The 18,125-nt window shown below is 41.1% G+C and overlaps 1 protein-coding gene across 2 annotated transcripts in view; it reads left to right on the top strand.

Moving 5' to 3' along the window:
- Positions 1-18,125, top strand: part of LRP6 (LDL receptor related protein 6) — a 79,384-nt gene that overhangs the window by 27,666 nt on the left and 33,593 nt on the right. For both annotated transcript variants that reach the window (XM_050323912.1, XM_050323911.1), the window contains exons 4-7: positions 4,991-5,187; positions 5,942-6,073; positions 11,610-12,006; positions 12,509-12,680. In XM_050323912.1, the coding sequence (XP_050179869.1) occupies positions 4,991-5,187; positions 5,942-6,073; positions 11,610-12,006; positions 12,509-12,680 (898 nt within the window). The remainder of the gene's footprint in view (positions 1-4,990; positions 5,188-5,941; positions 6,074-11,609; positions 12,007-12,508; positions 12,681-18,125) is intronic.

Genomic DNA, 18,125 nt, shown 5'->3' with positions numbered 1-18,125 from the left:
GCATTTAGATTTTTAGATCTACTAATCCCTTCTTATGTAGCCATAAAAAGCAAAGCAGTCTTAATGCTTTAAATTGTTGGGTTTATTTTTTAAATGGAGACAGTTCAGCATCAGAAATATTTTGTGGTAGGATGCTAACACATCACCATTTGTGGGGGGGAAGAAGGGAAGTCATCTCTGGAAAGGAAGGCACATATGATTTCCCTGAAGCACTGGAAGCACAGACTGATTCTAACAGCACCTGTTTTTCCCTAGGCATGTGAGAAGGTTCTGAAGGTTCAGAATATAGTCACAACATCTGTTTGCAGGCATTTTCGTTTCATTTTTTATTCTTAGCAATTTAATATTATCAGGAGGGGAAAAAGGAAAGAACTGCAGAAGTTAGGCTGTACTACAGTGGGGTTTTATGTTGTTTTGGGTTTTTTTGCTGTGACGTCTTAGGCTCTGCCTGCCTTGAGAAAAAAAGACCTTTGGGGTTATCTAAAGTTCTGAAGTGATTCTTTTTTTGTTAGATGCTGTCTTTCAAAATTCAGCTTTCTCAAATGATATTTTACAGCTGTAAATTCTGTATTTTGTGTTTTAATTATTTTGTATGTTTTCAATAACTGATTTTCTAATACTAAAAAAGAAAAGCCAATTTCTAAAGACAAAACAAAACCCTTTTAGATCTTCTTTTAAAGTGGAAAAAATCACCCCACCAAACTACCCAAAACTCACAAAGCCTTCAGTCTTTTCTCCTGGTCGTCTCAAACCTCGTGATAAAAAAAACCCCAACCAACAAAAAACACCACCACCTTAAAAAAACCTCAACAACAAACTCCCCTCCCCAAAAAATGCCCCAAACCCAAAAAACCCCAGATTTTTCTGTGAGGCAGCTTGACAAAGTGTTCCTTATTGCAGCTGTTGTCTTGTGTCTTCACAGCTATCCCATTTGTTAAGGAAAACTTATAACAAGTCAAAATAAAAATCTTTTTTTGTGACAGGAGGTGGGAAAGAGTCTGTAGCAGATAAATGATTGTTAAAGCTTCATGTAAAGTGGGATAAAGAGGAAGAGCACAGAAATTTATAACTAATGCCCTTGGTTTGCCAACAAGAGAAAGAAATGAGCAGTTTTTTGTGTCAGAATGCAATAATTAAAAAATAAAATTGATGCATAGAGGAGATGGATTTGGTTTTTGGGTTTTTTTTGGGTTTTTTTGCAGCTCTTGCCCCTGCCCTTAGCAGTTGCTTTTTGTGGGAGTCATTAAACAAAACTGAATTGCAGACAGCTCTCCCTGTGAGCAGAGTACCCAAGATAGGTTTGCCTGCTAAGGCAGCTCTTGAATTAATTTCCTCTTCCTCTGCCCTGCAGCAGCAGTTCTAATTAACGAGTTAACACATTACTGGCTGAAGGGAAATGCACTTACAAGGTCCCTCAGGAAGTGTTTGTGCTAATGAGATGGTTTTTGAGGCCACTGCAAGAAAACATAACTTTCAGCAACTGTCAGAAAGCTGGGAGGCTCTTGCAAGGAGGTGAATGCCTTAAGCTTGCACTTGAGCATTGATTTTTCTAGTTTCTGTTTTCAAGCATCAGCTCGTGCCTGCCTGCCAGATGATTAGTTGGAAATCTGTTGAAGCAGTAAAAATACTGTCACTGCATTTAAAAGAGGTTTTTTTTCAATATTTGCCTCTAATATGTAAAATATGTGACGTTATGTACAAGGTATAAAACACTGTGTTCTGTTCATATCTTTTTGTATATTTCTGTGAGATGAAATTGCTTAACTCCTTCAAGCACCGAAGAGGAGCCAGTCAGTGGTGAGAAGCCTGTTCCAATTTCTCACCAACACGTGAGAGACCGGTGCAGAAGCCAAACAATGCCTTAATTAAAACTGCTAGAATTATTTATCCTACGTAAATAGAATTAATTAGATTATTTGGACACAGAGCCCAGGTGAATTTCATGGTTCTTCTCCAAGGTGCTGCTGAAATAAAATGCTGTAAAAGTGGAGGAGTTTCAAAACATCTGTAGTTGACTGTGTGAGATACCTGTACACTGTGAATATAGCTGGAGTCACTGGGTCACAGGCACCCTTCTAGAATTCAAAAATGCCTGTGTAGGATAAGGTGATCAGCCCAGGTGTATCAACAGAGAAGCTCATCGATGCTTTTTCTAAGACCTGAGGTGGCAAATGCAAAATTAGTTCAGGAAAGCCAAGGAAGAGCGGCTGCAGTTAGGAAGCACACAGACCACTCTCTGGTTAGTGATCTACTGGTGCACTTTCTCCTCAAGTGCCTCATCTCTTCCCCTTGGGCCAGGGGCCTTTCACCCATCCTGCTGCTTGCCTGAGAAATGACCCACAGGATGACTTCGCTTCCCAATCATGGTTTGATTTCTGATTGACTTTTTTCAGACTTTCATTGCAGGTGAGGTTTGGAAATGTCATTGCTAGACCTGTTATTTTTTTTACATACACTTTCTGGAAACACATGGCAATCGTGGCTTAAAGAAGTGGCAAAAGACAAAACTCTTGTCCCACAAATCATGCTTCCTGCTTACTTTCTTAGGTAATTAGAAGCAACCTTGTCTTCTGATAGGAATGTTTGAACAAGCATTCATGGTAAAAATCCGGTTTAGTTTTTTGAGTTTGTTTTGCAGCTGTTTTTGTGAAGTTGGCAGGAGAAGAAATCTTGTGAGCTTCTGAGGGGACCAGAGCTCCCTGCCCTCCTCGTGGCATCCTTGTGGCATGCTGGGGTGTTGGCTCAGTCTTTCATCCTTCTTCATCTGATGGCATGTGGGGTTCATGCTGGGAGTGCTTCGGCCACTTGCTAATATTTCCAGCTGTCACAAGTCGAAGATGTGTCGTTCTTGAAGTGTTGTAAATGCTCAAGGCATTGGGCAGTCTGTAGATGGAGAGAAAGATTTTGTTTAAAATACTATAATTTGTTTCATGCAAGCCTGTTACATGCTTTCTTTAACACGATGAGCACTCAAAGGAGATGGGTTCTTTTTGGTCTTTCTGACAGCCTTAGGAGATGGTTATAGGTATGGGATCCTCCCCAGTGACACTGGAGAAACGGCTCAAGCCACTGCTGACGTACATCATGGGACTGCAAGGGTGGCCTTTGGGGGATGTTTGAAGGGGGAAAAAACGCCCTGCTGGCTTTGCTGATTGCAAGTGAGCTTAGCACCTTGTAGTGGCTTGCTGGAAACAAAGAATGCAGGCTGCATGTTACTGGGAATGCTCATCTTAGTGACGTGCAAGAAACACATGCTGTTGTGTTTGGGCCCAAAACCATCTTCATGTGTTGCGACCTTTTATCTCCTGAGAAAAATATGCAAGGTGAAGAGCAATTGCTTCGAGGCTGTGACTGATGGTCCAGTCAAAGGAAGGGCTCCCAAGTCCCTTGAATAAGGGTCACAGTTCACCTGCTGCACTGTCACGTGAACAGATGGTTGTGTGAAAGTTAGGTGTGTCAGACAGTGGCTGTTGTACCTAAAGATTTGTTCCCAGTAGCACTGGTGGGTACTAATCACATGTAAAATTCTTCTGAGGGTTGTTTTGGGTTTGGTTGGGGTTTTTCTTAAGGTAAGATAGAAATGTGGCTTCTCTTGTGCATGGGAATGCTGTCTTTGGTGTAGGTTTGGTTATAGTGAGAGCTTTGGACTTTTGTTTCTTCTTTTTCATATGTCATAAATTTGTCATAAAGATGTACTCTTCAAGCGTGGTCTAAACTAAAATTATTCAGATCTGAAGACATTTAGTTTTTGAGGGTGGGGTTCATAAAATTTTTTACAGAATTAGAATTATAAAGATACTTGGTGTGGTACAGGAGTGTGTTGTGTTATTCTGGCTTCACTGTTTCACTGGTAGGTTTCAGCTGTAAATTATATCACAATAGTCTTTTGTGTGATGCTGAGTTGGTACATTTAGTTAGAAGCAAATATGTACCTGACTCCAGACAGAGATAAGAAATAAAAGGTAATACGTCCTACTTTTGAATGCAAAATACCAAAAACTAGAAAATTTTGTTTGGTGTAGAATCGGAACACTAGAGTGACAAGTAATGAAATTTATATCTTTTTCTTGTAAGCAGAAAAAAAAATCCAAACCCTGTAAAGATAATGCATCTTTTTCCAGAGGTGAAACAGCAGTAATGTCTGTAGTCTCTTTGAACTCAGAGTCATCAGCAGAAGACACCTTCAAGTTTCTTGCTTTAATATACCCTTCTGTTATATTTTAGCAGAAAATATTTGGAAAATAAAAGTTTTTGTCATCTGCAACCACTTCAGTTAGACTTACTTGCAAAAGTGATACCTATGGTGTTGAGGGTGTTTTCTGTAGTAAATATAGAGATAATTCCTCTCTTCCCTGCAAGAAGAAAATCAGGAGGCTGGTGTTCACAGTATGCCTTATTCTGAAGGAGTAGCAGGGTGTGTGTCAATCCCTTGTGCTTCAGTCTGGGAAATGGAGGGCGATCCCTGCAGTTCCTCAGGAGCTTGGTATGTGGGAATACATGACTGCCTGTGCAGTGAGGAAAGGAGAGGGGAAGAAGTGCTTGTGTAAATAGTACTTGTGTGGCCCTGTGCTGAGCAGGGTGTTGGCCCTCTCCATACTAAGTTTTTCTGTGATTCTGAATAAAGTAACCATAGGAATCGAGCTACTTAATTCCAGTTCTGAGGAACTTGGGTACAGACAGTTAGATTCTACATCGCGAGAACCTGCAAAAACTGTCTTCAGTAATGTTGGTACTGCATTTTTGTGCTTGCTAATGAGCATGTGTTTGTATATATATATATAAAATATATGGGTATTCTCTTTAATTTTGTTTATGAACCTGGAGAGAGGCAGTGACGCGGTTTGCTCAGAAGTGATACCATTACCATGGCAGAAGATCACTCGAATAGTGCTTATAATAAAACCAATAGCTTAATAATTATCATAATAATGAATATAATGAAAATCTTGAAAAGTAACTGTAAGTTACTTTCTTCCCTGTGCTCCACCAGGCAAGCAGTGGTGAAAGGCTCCCTTCCCCATCCCTTTGCTCTGACGCTGTTTGGGGACATGCTGTACTGGACCGACTGGAACACGCACTCCATCCTGGCCTGCAGCAAGCACTCCGGGGAGGACCTGCGGGAAATACATTCCAACATCTTCTCCCCCATGGATATCCACGCCTTCAGCCAAAAGAGGCAGCCAAATGGTAAACCGTCCTGCTTTCTTTTTTTTAACTGCAAGTTGGAACTGGTTTGCAAAACTGACTCTTTCTGTATGGTGGTGGGTGGCTTCACCAGCATCATGATGCACTTTTTCCAATGCAGAGATTGGGAAAGACCCCAAAGAGAAACCAGATATTCTCTTCATTGTTTTTTGGGTGGCTTTAAGTGCAAGGAAGAAACTCCATCTCTTAACTTTTTTTCTGCCTGACACATTTATTATCCTGTTGTCATATTAGTTTTTGTTGTCTGTACCATATATTCAGGCAACACGGTATTTTTATTTTTTTGAGGTAGTAGTTCCTGAGTGGAAAGTAGTGTTAATTTGGCAGATGACATTAAGCAGGACTAGCTCTGCGTAATAACCACTGTCTTAACCATTGTGTTAATTTACTGTGGTTGCTTTTTTTGTATACACAACCTAGTGTACATTCAGCACCAGTGTGCTGAAGAGTTTATAAAGAGAAGAGCAGAGCTGAAACACCGTTCTTGTTCAGAGCTAAGTGCTGCTTTCCCAAGAAAGGAAACATTCAACATCTGTGCATTTTGGTACCATAAATACCCCACTACTCAACACTTGGAAGTAATTTTTCCTTGTTCTGTGTTTATCATTTCCTCCTTTAATCTGTGTTGCTGCCACCGATTCTACCACTCCAATGCCGGCTGCCATGTGTGTCTTAACACATGAGATGAGGTCATTCGCTATCAGAAGCATTAATCTGTGTGATTTATGTTTAACAGCTACAAATCCATGTGGAATTAATAATGGTGGCTGCTCCCACTTGTGTTTGATGTCTCCTACCAAGCCCTCTTATCAGTGTGCATGTCCCACTGGTGTGAAACTTCTCGAAAATGGAAAGACCTGCAAAGATGGTAGGCTTTGTTTTTAAAAAATCCTTTAGATTAAGCACAAAAGAGCCTTTGGAGGGAAAGGGATTCTTTCCAACTTGGTGATACAATGCACGTTAGGGGGGGCAAATTCTGAAGTGGTGCATGCTTTTGAATACAGGTAAAAGTGATTGAAAAATGCCCTCTGCATTTTAAAAAAGAAAGATACTCATGGCCAAAGGGCAGGTTACCACCAGTTACAAAATTTAGGGTGCAGTTCTCTCTCTGTACTAACTCCTTGCAAGTTTTTGGGGAACTCTGTTGTTCCATTTTCTTAGAGAAAAAGATACCTGCCTCCTCTGTTGTCTCTAAAATGTCTCTGACGTTATTGATCATGCATTAGTATTTGGCTAACAGGATTGCACAGCAAAGCCTTTTTAATTTTTTTTTCAATAAAATCTGATGTCTATGTCTAATACACACATACACCTGGAATGTCTTTTCAATTCATAGACATAGACACCTGTATTTGTAGAGAAGTGAAAGTAATGACATGTTCTTAGGGGTGCTGAAAGTGTTTCAGCCTTAAAACTCAAGGTGTGATCAAGATTCAATGCTGCAAGCACTCATGCAAAACTGCTTTTAGTGTCTCATTGTGAATTAATGTATGTGATGTTAAATTGTTACATTTTTGAAGTATAGGTCTTGTGATGTTGAGCTGTGATTGCTGTAATACATTAACAATCAAAATTAACGCTGGGAGATAATTATATAGCTCATAATTAACCATCTTTTATGCAGGTCACCTCTTTATGTCAAAGGTAACTGGAGGAAGAAATGATGCAGCAGAACTGAGTGTAAATAGCTTAAATTAAATATATACAGAATTCATTTTTTTAATTGGAGTTTTGTATTTTGAAAATTCTTCTAGGTTTGTCAGCTGCTGTTCAGCGTTTTCTTTAATTTCATGCTATTCCATGCTCTCTGCTGATTATTTCTGAGTGTTAAAACAAATTGCTGCTTTTATGTGAAAGAACAGCTCCCAGTTTAGCCTGGCAGGATTGTTTGTGCAGTGGTAAATTCTCGCAAACAAAATGTTTTTCTTCCATTTCCACTGGTCTAAGGAACGAGCTTTAATAACACTGCTCTGGATTGGACATTGTGCAATGCTCTCAGGCACGTGGTGTGTTCCTTGGGGTGTCCTGTGCAGGGCCAGCAGTTGTTCTTGATGATCCTGAGGGGTCCCTTCCAGCTCAGGATATTCAGGTTTAAATCTCTGTTGGCAATTAGAACATGTACGTGACTGGGGGGAAGGAGGGACTGACTGCTGACCTGTAAGCGAAGGAAGATGAAAAATGACGCTGAATTTCTCTTCTTTAAGATGGTTTTGCCTTCTAGTAGTAGACTAAAATCAGACTGGTTCCTACACTGAACTGTTTCGTGATGAAATGAGCCCTTTTGAGGAGAGAACCTAATTTCATGCTGCGCTGTTGAGAGTACTGGCCCGGACTGGAGAGATTCTGACGGGTGAATTTTGAGTGTGTTTGTGGTGTTTTTGCAGTGCTTTAGCATTGACAGATGATCCTGACAGCCAAAGGTGAGGCTGGCTGACCTCCCCGAGCAGTTTCCATGACAACCCAGCGTTTCTGAATAATCTTGGTTTATAGGAAGTCTTTTCCTCCCTTGCCTTTCTCGCAGTGTTACTTTCTCTGATTTTTATTGGGTTTATCATTGCACCCTAGAGGAGTTTTACTATTTCTTGTAAGATCTGTGAATACAATAACACACACTAACACACAAACACACACACACACAATTTTGAAACAATTTTCCACAGTGTTTCAGGAAAGGGTGATAGCTTAGAATAAAATCATCTGTTTTTCTAATAAATTATAATATGAATCAAACCAGTTAAGTAACTGAGGTGTGGGCTCGTAGCAAGGTTTAGATCCCCCATTGCTTAGGTGAAAGTTTGTAAATCTCTGTACCTCAAAGAGAAATGAGGCAGAGTAAGTTTTTTCATGTCCAGATATTCCTCCATCAGTAATGTCCAAAGCAAAACGTCCTTTCTGAGCACCCAGGCACTTCTGCCAGGGAGTTTTTCCCTCCTCTTGTCATATTCTTAGTTATTTATTGTCCTTCTGCAGAACATACTGGGGATTTCTCTTTTTCAGTATTTGAGTTCTGAGTTTGGCAGTGCTACATTTGAATGGTTGTAAAACAAACCTAAATTTTCTTACAGAAATTAGTTTGTCATTGGAGTTACATCCTTATTTGTGCTTAAAGATCTCTCCATCCACGTGCTCCGCTCCTGTCTTTGCCAGTAAGGAATGTACTTGTGTCTTGAATTTGCTCCTGCCAGTACAAATACGTGGTTTGTACTGAGAGAACCGATGGTGACTTCAGCTGAGCAAGGAGGTGTGAGTTTCCTCAGGAAGAAAAAGCACTGCTTCAGGCTTAGATTTCAGCCTTGCTTTGGCCATTCTGTTCTCTTCCAGGAAAAAAAGTCTTTATTCTGACAAAGGATGCTGATCATTCACAATAGTGACTTTACACCTGGGGAAAGACATTTGGGAATTAAATGTTTTGGACCGAATGTGAAGTAATTCTGTTGGGGATGTATAAATAATCTTGATTTCTCAGATACAGAAAATGCATTATACATGTCTTGGGTCTGGCACTTCTTATGTATGAATTCCTGAGCATGTGTCTGTGTAGCTCAGCAACCACTGATGTTTTACATTTCAGGAACTTACAAATGACTGAGGTCTGTATATCATTAAGGAAAAGTAATTAATTGCGAAAGATTAGAAGGGCATTGGACTTCTAATTATGCCACTGCATGTATCTGCATGCTTCCCCTTTTCTCCCCCTTCCCTTGACTTCAGCTAGCTCAGAGATTTAAATTATTTAGAATTTTAATGGTGAGTTTTTGAGGAAAGTATTTGTTCCAGGACTAATGTAACGTACCATCTGTAAGCCTGTAATCCCAGCTTTCAGAGTGCTTAGTAAAAGTAGGCTAAAGCTCTCCAAACTAAGGGTCTGGAGCATTTAGACAAGTTAAGTGACTTGATTTTCAAAAAATTGCTAGCTATCTGGGATATCCTGTGACTTGTCTTCTCACTGAACGGTGGGTGATCAGTGCCTAGCCAGGTAAATTTTGCACGGCTGGTGTTTGTCACAATTTTGAGACCAGCTGTCCTGTTGGGTTTTTATTTTTCCTTGACTGCTATCCAGGTGGTGATGGGATCAGTCCATAAACAGGCCCAGCTCTTGCATTTGTTGTTTTTGCTGTTGTCAGGACGAGCCTGAAGGTACACAGGACGATCTTTCCCTCAGCCTGCCTTGAGGGGAGATGCTTCTCTGCTGCTGGGTTTCTTTCCTCTGGACAGAGTGACTGTTGATATAACGAGGCAGCTGAGCTGTTCATTTGCAAATTGGGTGATGGCTCTAAAGTAAACTTTCAACTTTTTGTTGCCTGATTGGAGGGGTGAGGAGTGGTGTTTGGTGGAGGGATTGGAATGCTGTCCAAGCCTCCAGATAAAGACCTTGAAATTCTTGGCTTGGGATTCCGGAGTGCAAGATGGGTTGGCTGAAAGCTGATCATTTCCCAGTGCTGAGTTAAACACAGTGGGTTACTCCACTCAAACAGCAGTTGCAGCCTGAAAGTGGGATACTGGAGCTGCTGAAATGGGTTGTCTTTGAGAAGAATGGGAAGGTCAATTGGTCAGTTTTAAGGGAGAGTTCCAGAAAAGGCATGGTTATACTCAGCTGAGTCTTTCGGGAGACCTGGCACTGGTTCTTTAAAATAATTGTCAACTTCAGCTAGAACACTTAAATTTTTTTTAAATTATGCCTTATACTTCTTCTGTAGTATGGTAGACAATGTATGGCTTTTTAACTGTTTCAAACTCTGAGGTTAGTGCATTTGCTAAACCTTAGTTTTACTTCATAATGCAAAAAAGTTATTATTGTTTGGGGTTTTTACTATGACTGTAATTGTTTTGTTGAAAAGGTAACTTGGACAAATGACCAGGAAGTTGGCAAGAAAAACTACTAGGGGTTTGTTCCTTACTTGAACCTAAAGTGTTTGGGTTAGTTATGAACTAATACTTCATATGACCATATTTCTGAACACAAGGGGTTTTAGAGCAGAAGATCCCAAACCTGATCTTAATCCATGATAGGTTACTAATCAGAAACACTTGTAATAATATTCTCAACTTCAGTTGTTGAAAGGTGCTGTTTCTTGCAGCACTGTGAAAGTGTCTTGGATGTTTTTAACACAATAAACCTGCTGTAAATGAAGCAATGGCTGCTTTGGCATCTCTCCAAAGTTTGGCATGCAATGAGGTTTCAACTAGCACCAACATCAATCACTGTCTTCTTAAAAAATAAATTTGGCATCAGACACCAAAATTCTCCTTTCATCACCAACCTACTGACTTTGGTTGTTGCTCTTTCAGTCTTCTGGGCCATATTTATGCCTCTTTAAGATCAAGATCGAGGCATGGACAGAATGTGGCTTGGTGATTGTTCATTTTCACTGCAAGTTCATGCATTTCTTTTCCTAAACCTTCCCCTCCCTACACCCCCCATCAGTCCCTGCCAAACCCTTTCCTCTGTTTAAGGAGAGCCCTTGCACCACACTTGCCCTGCATGCATTTTTCACCCTAGCTCAGGTTCCCTGGGGCCTGAGCTGCTCTTATCTCCTTAAGACTCCAAACTGATAATCCAGTTTTAATTGGAACGGGGTGTGGTGGTTGTTTATCCTTCATTACATTGAAATCCAGCAGCAGAATAGAAAATGAAAGTTAATTAGATTAGACAGTAAGTGTGGATGATAGTACCATTAAACCTGCTGTGTTGTCCATGTGGAAACACCTTCTGCAGTGCAAGCTGATCTTAGTTACTTATTGTGATTCTGCCTTTGACTCAAAAACCAGCTCAAAATTACTTTGTAAGGCACTGTTATTTATCTTAATCTCTTCAATAAACTTGTTCTCAACAAATGTGGAAGAATTTGATAGCCCACCTGCTCTGTGGTGGGCTGTCATTGGACACTTGTCTGTTCCCAAATCTGATTGCTCTGATAAGAGTTTCTCAAAAGAGATTTACCTGTGGTGTTCTGTGTTACGTTTTTTCTGCTTCTAAGGCATTGTTGAAACATGCAGCTTGTTTGCCAAGATTGTCCCTTAACCAACAACAGCAAACAGTAAGTGAATTGTCTATATAATTGATTTTTCATTGAGGAAGTTGCAGGCTATCTGTTGATTTGCATAAAGAAGCAGCATCATCCCGACCTGTCTGTTTCAGTGTCTTTGGAGGGAAGGATGTGGATAGAAAGCATGTTCAACGTGATAAATTCTGGCCAAGGAAATGACCACTGAATTTTCTCTATAAACATGCCTGGCTTGTTCTGCAGAAGAACAGCCTCACATCTGAAGCCCTGGAGTGGCATTCCCTGCTGGTGCCCGGTGGTTTTGGTCAGGTCCTGTGAAATCGAGGTAGCTGGTCTAGCCTGTTCTGAGCGGCCCAGGACCAGGTTTATGAGGTGGCTGCGTTTGTCTCGCTCCTGCAGGCGCCACCGCCCTGCTGCTTTTAGCCCGCCGGACAGACCTGAGGCGAATCTCCTTGGACACCCCGGACTTCACGGACATCGTCCTGCCGCTGGAGGACATCCGCCACGCCATCGCCATCGACTTCGACCCTCTGGAGGGATACATCTACTGGACCGACGACGAGGTTCGCGCCATCCGCCGCTCGCTGATCGACGGCTCGGGCAGCCAGTTCGTGGTCACGGCGCAGATCGCGCACCCCGACGGCATCGCCGTCGACTGGGTCGCCCGGAACCTGTACTGGACGGACACGGGCACGGATCGCATCGAAGTCACGAGGCTTAACGGGACCATGAGGAAAATACTGATCTCGGAAGAGCTGGAAGAACCCAGAGCGATTGTGCTGGATCCCATGGCTGGGTGAGGGGCTGCTTGTGAGCAGTTATTAAAATATTACTAATGCAGAGAAGATACTCTGTCTACTTGTACGTAGATAAAACGTCTGAGCCTTCAAAATGAAAACACTGGGATTCTCTAAAAGTGAAAAATCTCTGAGGCACAAAGACTTCTGCTTTATTTTGACCACCAGGGTAGTCATCTTATGTGCCTTTATGTATTCTTTTTAAAAATATTTTTGGGCACTGGGTGGATCTGCTTAGTTACTGTAGATAATAGCAGTGGTTATGTTGTCTTGCTGAGCAGACTGATATAGAGAGCTTTGCTTAAAGGGGCAGTGTGTGTACATGCCAGTTCTTTCTGAATGGTTTGGGCATCCTTACCTAGGTAAAGAAATAGATTTATTTTAGAAATGTAATTTTTTTCTGCATGCTGTGTGGTTTGGGGAAGAGTAGTCCAGAAGAAGCTATGTGAATATTGAAAGTTGGGATTAAGAAGAGTTCTTAAGATTTCGTTTCCTTTGCAGGTACATGTACTGGACTGACTGGGGAGAACTCCCAAAGATCGAAAGGTCAGCGTTAGATGGCTCAGACAGAATTGTGCTGGTGAACACCTCGCTTGGCTGGCCAAATGGACTGGCACTGGATTATGCAGAAAGCAAAATATACTGGGGAGATGCCAAAACAGACAAAATAGAGGTTTGTAATTGTACCTGCATTTTTGATTCCGTGAAGCTCCATGAATGTAGTTACTCCACTCTTTTAGGTGTTCATATTCAGCTCTCTTTGCAAAAATGTGCGAGAAGGATTTGTTAAATAAGTCAATTCTTAGGTCATCATGGGGAAAAAGCTTTTCAATGGGATTAATGTTTTTAGTTTAAAAAAAAATCCATCTTTCGTTCTTTGCGCTGCTCAGCTTAGATGCTACTAAAACATATTTTAAAGAAATAAATCTCATGTCACATAGAGTTGCTTGTACTCACTGAAATCCTCTGTACTGTGCTTCTCCCTTGGTTCATTAGAGTTTCAGCAAGGAGATAGATTTTCCTTTCTCTCTGGCACGTCCTGTTGAAACTCGCAATTAAAAGAAAAAAAGGGGGGACACTTTTTCTTCTCTCCCGCATTGAAAATCTGGCATTTATTTTGTTGTGTAACATGAATGAAACAAATCTGACATTTATTATAATTTGTCAGTCTTGGAGAAAATAGCGTTGTTTAGTATTGCATCAGTTTACTGTCAGAAGCTCCTCTTGAGGAAGCAGAAGACTTGAGTGCTGCCTGGTGCATCGTAACACCACAGCTACCTTTGCTGTGTCCTGGTGTATTTGTCTTTCTTTTGATGAATTATAGCTTTCCTTATGGATTCTCTCCTATGGCAAATAATTTTTAGCACTTCTGTTAGGCACAATATGTTTTGTGGCCTTACCAAATTGTTTTTACTTCTTTATAACTGCGAATCGGTCAAGGTGAAGTCACAGTCATGTGCTGAAAGGTCACATAATTGTTTGTTCTTCTTCAGAGCCAAAGTAACTCCAGTCCTGCAAGGTGAGTTGCTTTGAGGAAGTCCTTGGGAAAGCCCCAGGGAGCAGAGTTTTCTTTGTCCTGAAAGCAAGATTTACAGTCTGTAATGCACCTAACACTACAGCAGCTCTGAGGAAAGAGGGGGAAAAGAGTCTTAGCTATGCTTAGAGATTTATTAATAACAGATCGAGCACTTCAGCCCTTATACTTTCTTGGACTTGAATGTATTTTGCAAAAGGATAGTTAGGCATTCTTTGCTGTCGTGTTTGCCAAGACACTGAGATTCCTTATTCATTAATAATGGTTCTCTTCAATGCTGGATCAGTTTGTGTAGAAATTTTCACCTAGCTCAGGCGTGAGCTCACTGCTGCACTTCTGTCAGAGTGGCTAGAACACATCACAGAATGTTTGTGCCTGTCTGTGGCAGGACAGAAGGTATTTGATTTGGCACAAAGTCTTGTGGGACAGTTTCCATTTCATTGTTCTTCAGTCAGGGTAAGCCAGCAGAATGAGTCTGTTCCAGGTTGCCATGTGACATCTGTGCAGAGCATCAGAGAAGGTTTATCATCCTAAGGTTTCAGAGTTACTCGTGGGGTTTTTTTTTTTTCCCCTAAGGGTCTCCAAGTGTTGGAGTTATGATATTACTGCTACTGCTTCTTATAAAATGTTAACATTTGTTAACTCTTATCAACGTACAGTCAGTCTTCAAACAGTCTGGCTAAAACCTTTAAAGCAACAGAGAGGAAATTCTCCTGCAGTTTTTCTTTGGTGTTTTGGATTTTAGTTTTGTTTGAGGATGTGGGTATGTTTTTTTTTAATTGCAGAAGGTGTTCATTTAGGCATAGATGGCAGAGATCTGTAAAATTATGTGTAAGGTGAGCGACATTTCCACACGCACACCTTTTTTGACAGAAGAAATTGGCCCTTGTAACTAATGTGAGGTGATGGGTGCAGAACAAACCAAAGCAGATGGTTCTTCAAACATGTGGTAAGTTGTGGAAATAGCTAGAGATGTTAAAAGCTTACATGTGTTTCTGGGAGGACTGAGTAAGTCTGTGAAAGGGAATTCCACTGCAGTTTACTGGCAACTAGAATTGCTTTCTGAACCACAAATTACTGAAGTGTAAATTGCTGTAGAAGGTAGAGTCTTCTTGAAAAGTTTTGGTGTGCATTTGATGTATTATGGTGTTCTGTAAGCGTAAGCTCTGTTTATTCTCTGAGAAGGGGTACTGGGATGGGTGGACCTTTGGACTGAACCCCTACAGTTTCTCTTTTCCTGTCTTTGAGGCGATTCTATTCCCTGAAGGTTTGGGGAGTCTTGATTTTGTTCGCTTGTTATGTTAGATTTGGGAAAATCTTCATGCCCTTCCTTAGATGCAGTATTGCTGCCTGCTAACTGCACTTCAGAGGGGCAAAAATGACCTGAAAAGAGAGAAGAACAATTTACTGGGGACAGTAAAGCATTTGTTGTATTAAGTACAGAACCGCTGGTCACGGTGTTGCTTGGCCTGTTCACGTGGATGTGGTACCTGACCCTGCATATATTCCCATATGTGCCCATCCCAGTGCTCTTTTCCAGAGCAGGGAGAAGGATCAGGATTGCTTTGTTGCTGTTCTGTGGGATATCTGTACTTAATACAACAAATGCTTAGATAAATTTGTTTCCAACGTGCTCTGGGCAGATCTTGGGAGTCTCACATGGGGTGCCAAATAAGGCTGTTGTGATTTAGGAATGGTGCTCCCCAATTTAGTGCTCCCACTGAGAGTTTCCAAACCACGCTGCTGCTGCTCACTTGCTCCCCTCTTCCCTTTCCCTCTGCAGCAGGGATGGAGGAAAGCATTGGAGGCACAAAAGGTAAAGACCATGGGTTCTTGATTCACACAGAACTCACCTCCCCCACTCTGCCCAGTAGACAATACTGAGGGCTCCTTCCACCACATTTACTCCACCAGAAGGAACCCCCTCTCCTGGGATGAGACTTCCCTTCCCCTGGCAATGACGTGAGGGGGGACAGAAAAACCTCCAGGTCCTGGCTGTGACCCCTTCTGGCTCCTGCAGAAATGAACCCTCTCCTGCTCAGAACTGAGGCACTGCCCCATATGTAAATAATGCAAATGTGATTAATTTCTTTATTGGGGAATCTCAGTGAATTTCCCCCTGGATCTTATGTAGTGTCTTTTATGAGAGATTAACTTTGTTGTGACAGGCTACAGAAATATATCTCAGGCTGCAGTGACGCCATCAAAATCTCTGATTGCTAAAATGTTACTAAGATTTCGAGTCTTCCTGTTTGTTCACACTGCCTCCTGTCCTATGGGAGCCACGGATCCTGAGGAGAGTTATTGCACTTTCCATGCCCTTGCTATCCAGTTTTTGTATCAGTGTAACAGAAGATGCTTTGGCCTTCCATAAATGTTTTAAACTTATATTTGGAGAAAGGAAAGGACACTGGTGTAGGTGCAAGAAAGAAAAGGTACTTGTGACAAGTTCCAAAAATGAAATTTGGAATTGGACGTGACATCAGAACATATGCCTGGTTCCTGCTTTGCTTTATGTGTTTGTATATATTTTTGGCAAGGGGGGTAAAAGCAGGAGAATCACATTTTTTACTTGCCTCTCCTACTTTTAAGTAGTTTTTTGTACATGATTTTACATACTTTTTGCTTTTTTCCCTTTTTTTTTTTTTCCCCTTGCATGTAGAATTCATCACAGTGCTACCAAATCACACGTTTCTTGCAAGCCACATTTCTGGTTTATTAGTGCTCCATGTGAGGATTTATTATTTGTTTTTTATTTATTTATTACTGTGGTTTTTTTACCCAGTGATGAATGCTATGGTGTTCTGGAGCCCCCCAGATGATAATGCAGCATCAGCAGGGGTTAATGGGGGCCGGCAGGGGGTCCAGCAGGGAGCTTTTGTTGCCGTTTTATCTGGCAGCCTGCAGCAGGCAGGAGCGGGCTGGGGCTCAACAGCTCCCTCATTCATCTCGCTCAGGTTTCACTGCTGATAAACTTCTATTGAAATGGACGGCTGCTATTGTGCCTGCCAGTGGGGAAGGTTTCTTATTGACTTGCTACAGGTTGAAGGCGTTTTCCTGCCGTGCTGTGAGGTTAAAAATGGATGATCTGCTCTGTTGAGGTCTTAGGTTTTCCTGCTCGAGTGAGTGTTTGTTGTCTTTGCACACACCCTACCTGTTTTAAGGCATAATTTGGATCTTAAATGGTAAGCAAAGCTCATATTAATAAAGCCATTAAATGGCTGCAAGCATGTGTTGCTGTGTGCATTAAGAAGTCATGATGATATGGCTGATTTCTCACAGTTTTTCAGTCTTTGCTTCGTTTTTCTTTATTTATCCTCTTTTCTGTTCTTCATTTTTAGAGCCAGCAATGACACTCAGTAACACCTACTAGTGGCTACTGTAAAGAAAGGCCTCCTTTAGGTATTCAACCATTATCTAGAGATTTTTGAGTGCAGCTCTAACTTGAAGTATTTGTGCATTCCCCAATCTATTAGCTGTGCCTGGAATCACCATCTCTAATCCCCGTGATTAATATGGAAACTATTACATCCTGCTGTTTCTCAGCTTAAGTACACAAAAGTCTTCAGAACCCAGCCTTGCTGGACAACAGAAAGCAGATGCTGCTAAGGCTTTTTAGAGCACAAAAACCTTGAACAGAAGTTCCTCAAATTGAAACAGCTGGAGCCATCAGATAACCTCCCTGAGTCTGACTTAGCTTTCTTAGTTTGTGGGGTAAGGTACTAAAAAAAAGTACCTTGGGAAAGAAGAAGAGAACAGAGGCTTTCACCAGTGTACAAGAGCATTAGGAGTTATTTTACCAAACTTAATCTTGTAAAACTGTCCCCTAAACCCACTGTGAGGATTCAGGTTGGTCTTGGTTAGTCTTATTTGCTTTCTGCAAAGCATTGTGTATTGGTGCTCATAGGTCTTAGTGTGCTAAGTAATAAATTGCAAAATGCAGTTATTAGTTTCCTTTGTTACCCCTACATGGCAAAGCATTTTTATTCACTTGTTTATACCACTGAATCTTCTCAGAGCAGCTTCTTTTCCTCCCCCCAAAATCTTATCTTGTTCATTGATTTGGCTCATTTTTTTTCTTAACCTGTTCTTTACAAATGCAAGGGTTTTTTTGTAAAGCATGAGATTGCCTACTTGTCCCTTTACCTGACTTAAGTAATTTCATTAAAAACTGAACCAATTGTTTCTAAAATTAAATTCCATCACTGAGAAAACATTTCTGTTGACATTGATTGATCAGTGAACTAAGAAAATTGTCCTGCTGTTAAAGAAATGAGCATTTAACAGTGTCTGTAGCATGATAGAAAGGGGATTTATGAAGTTAATCTCTATTCTGTTCTTACATATTTATCTTCACTGCAGTCCTATTAGGAATATTATCCATGCTCAGAAAAAAATATATTTTGAATTCTTCAGAAAAACTGTGAGAGCTCAAAAGGAAATTGAGGGTACTGGTGAACTGTTAAATTAGAAATTGTTAATGGTTGTTATAAAACAATTAACAGTAGGAAACTGTAGAGTTGGCTGGAGGCATTTGGGTTTTGAAGGGTTCCAGGGGTTTCTTCTGCCGTTTCCTCAGGATTT

This window comes from Myiozetetes cayanensis, unplaced genomic scaffold (assembly GCF_022539395.1).
Source record: "Myiozetetes cayanensis isolate MyiCay16 unplaced genomic scaffold, myiCay2020 scf3, whole genome shotgun sequence".
Classification (NCBI taxonomy): Eukaryota; Metazoa; Chordata; class Aves; order Passeriformes; family Tyrannidae; genus Myiozetetes; species Myiozetetes cayanensis.
The sequence above is the reverse complement of the archived record's forward strand: the minus strand, read 5'-3'. Positions and strand labels throughout refer to the sequence as shown.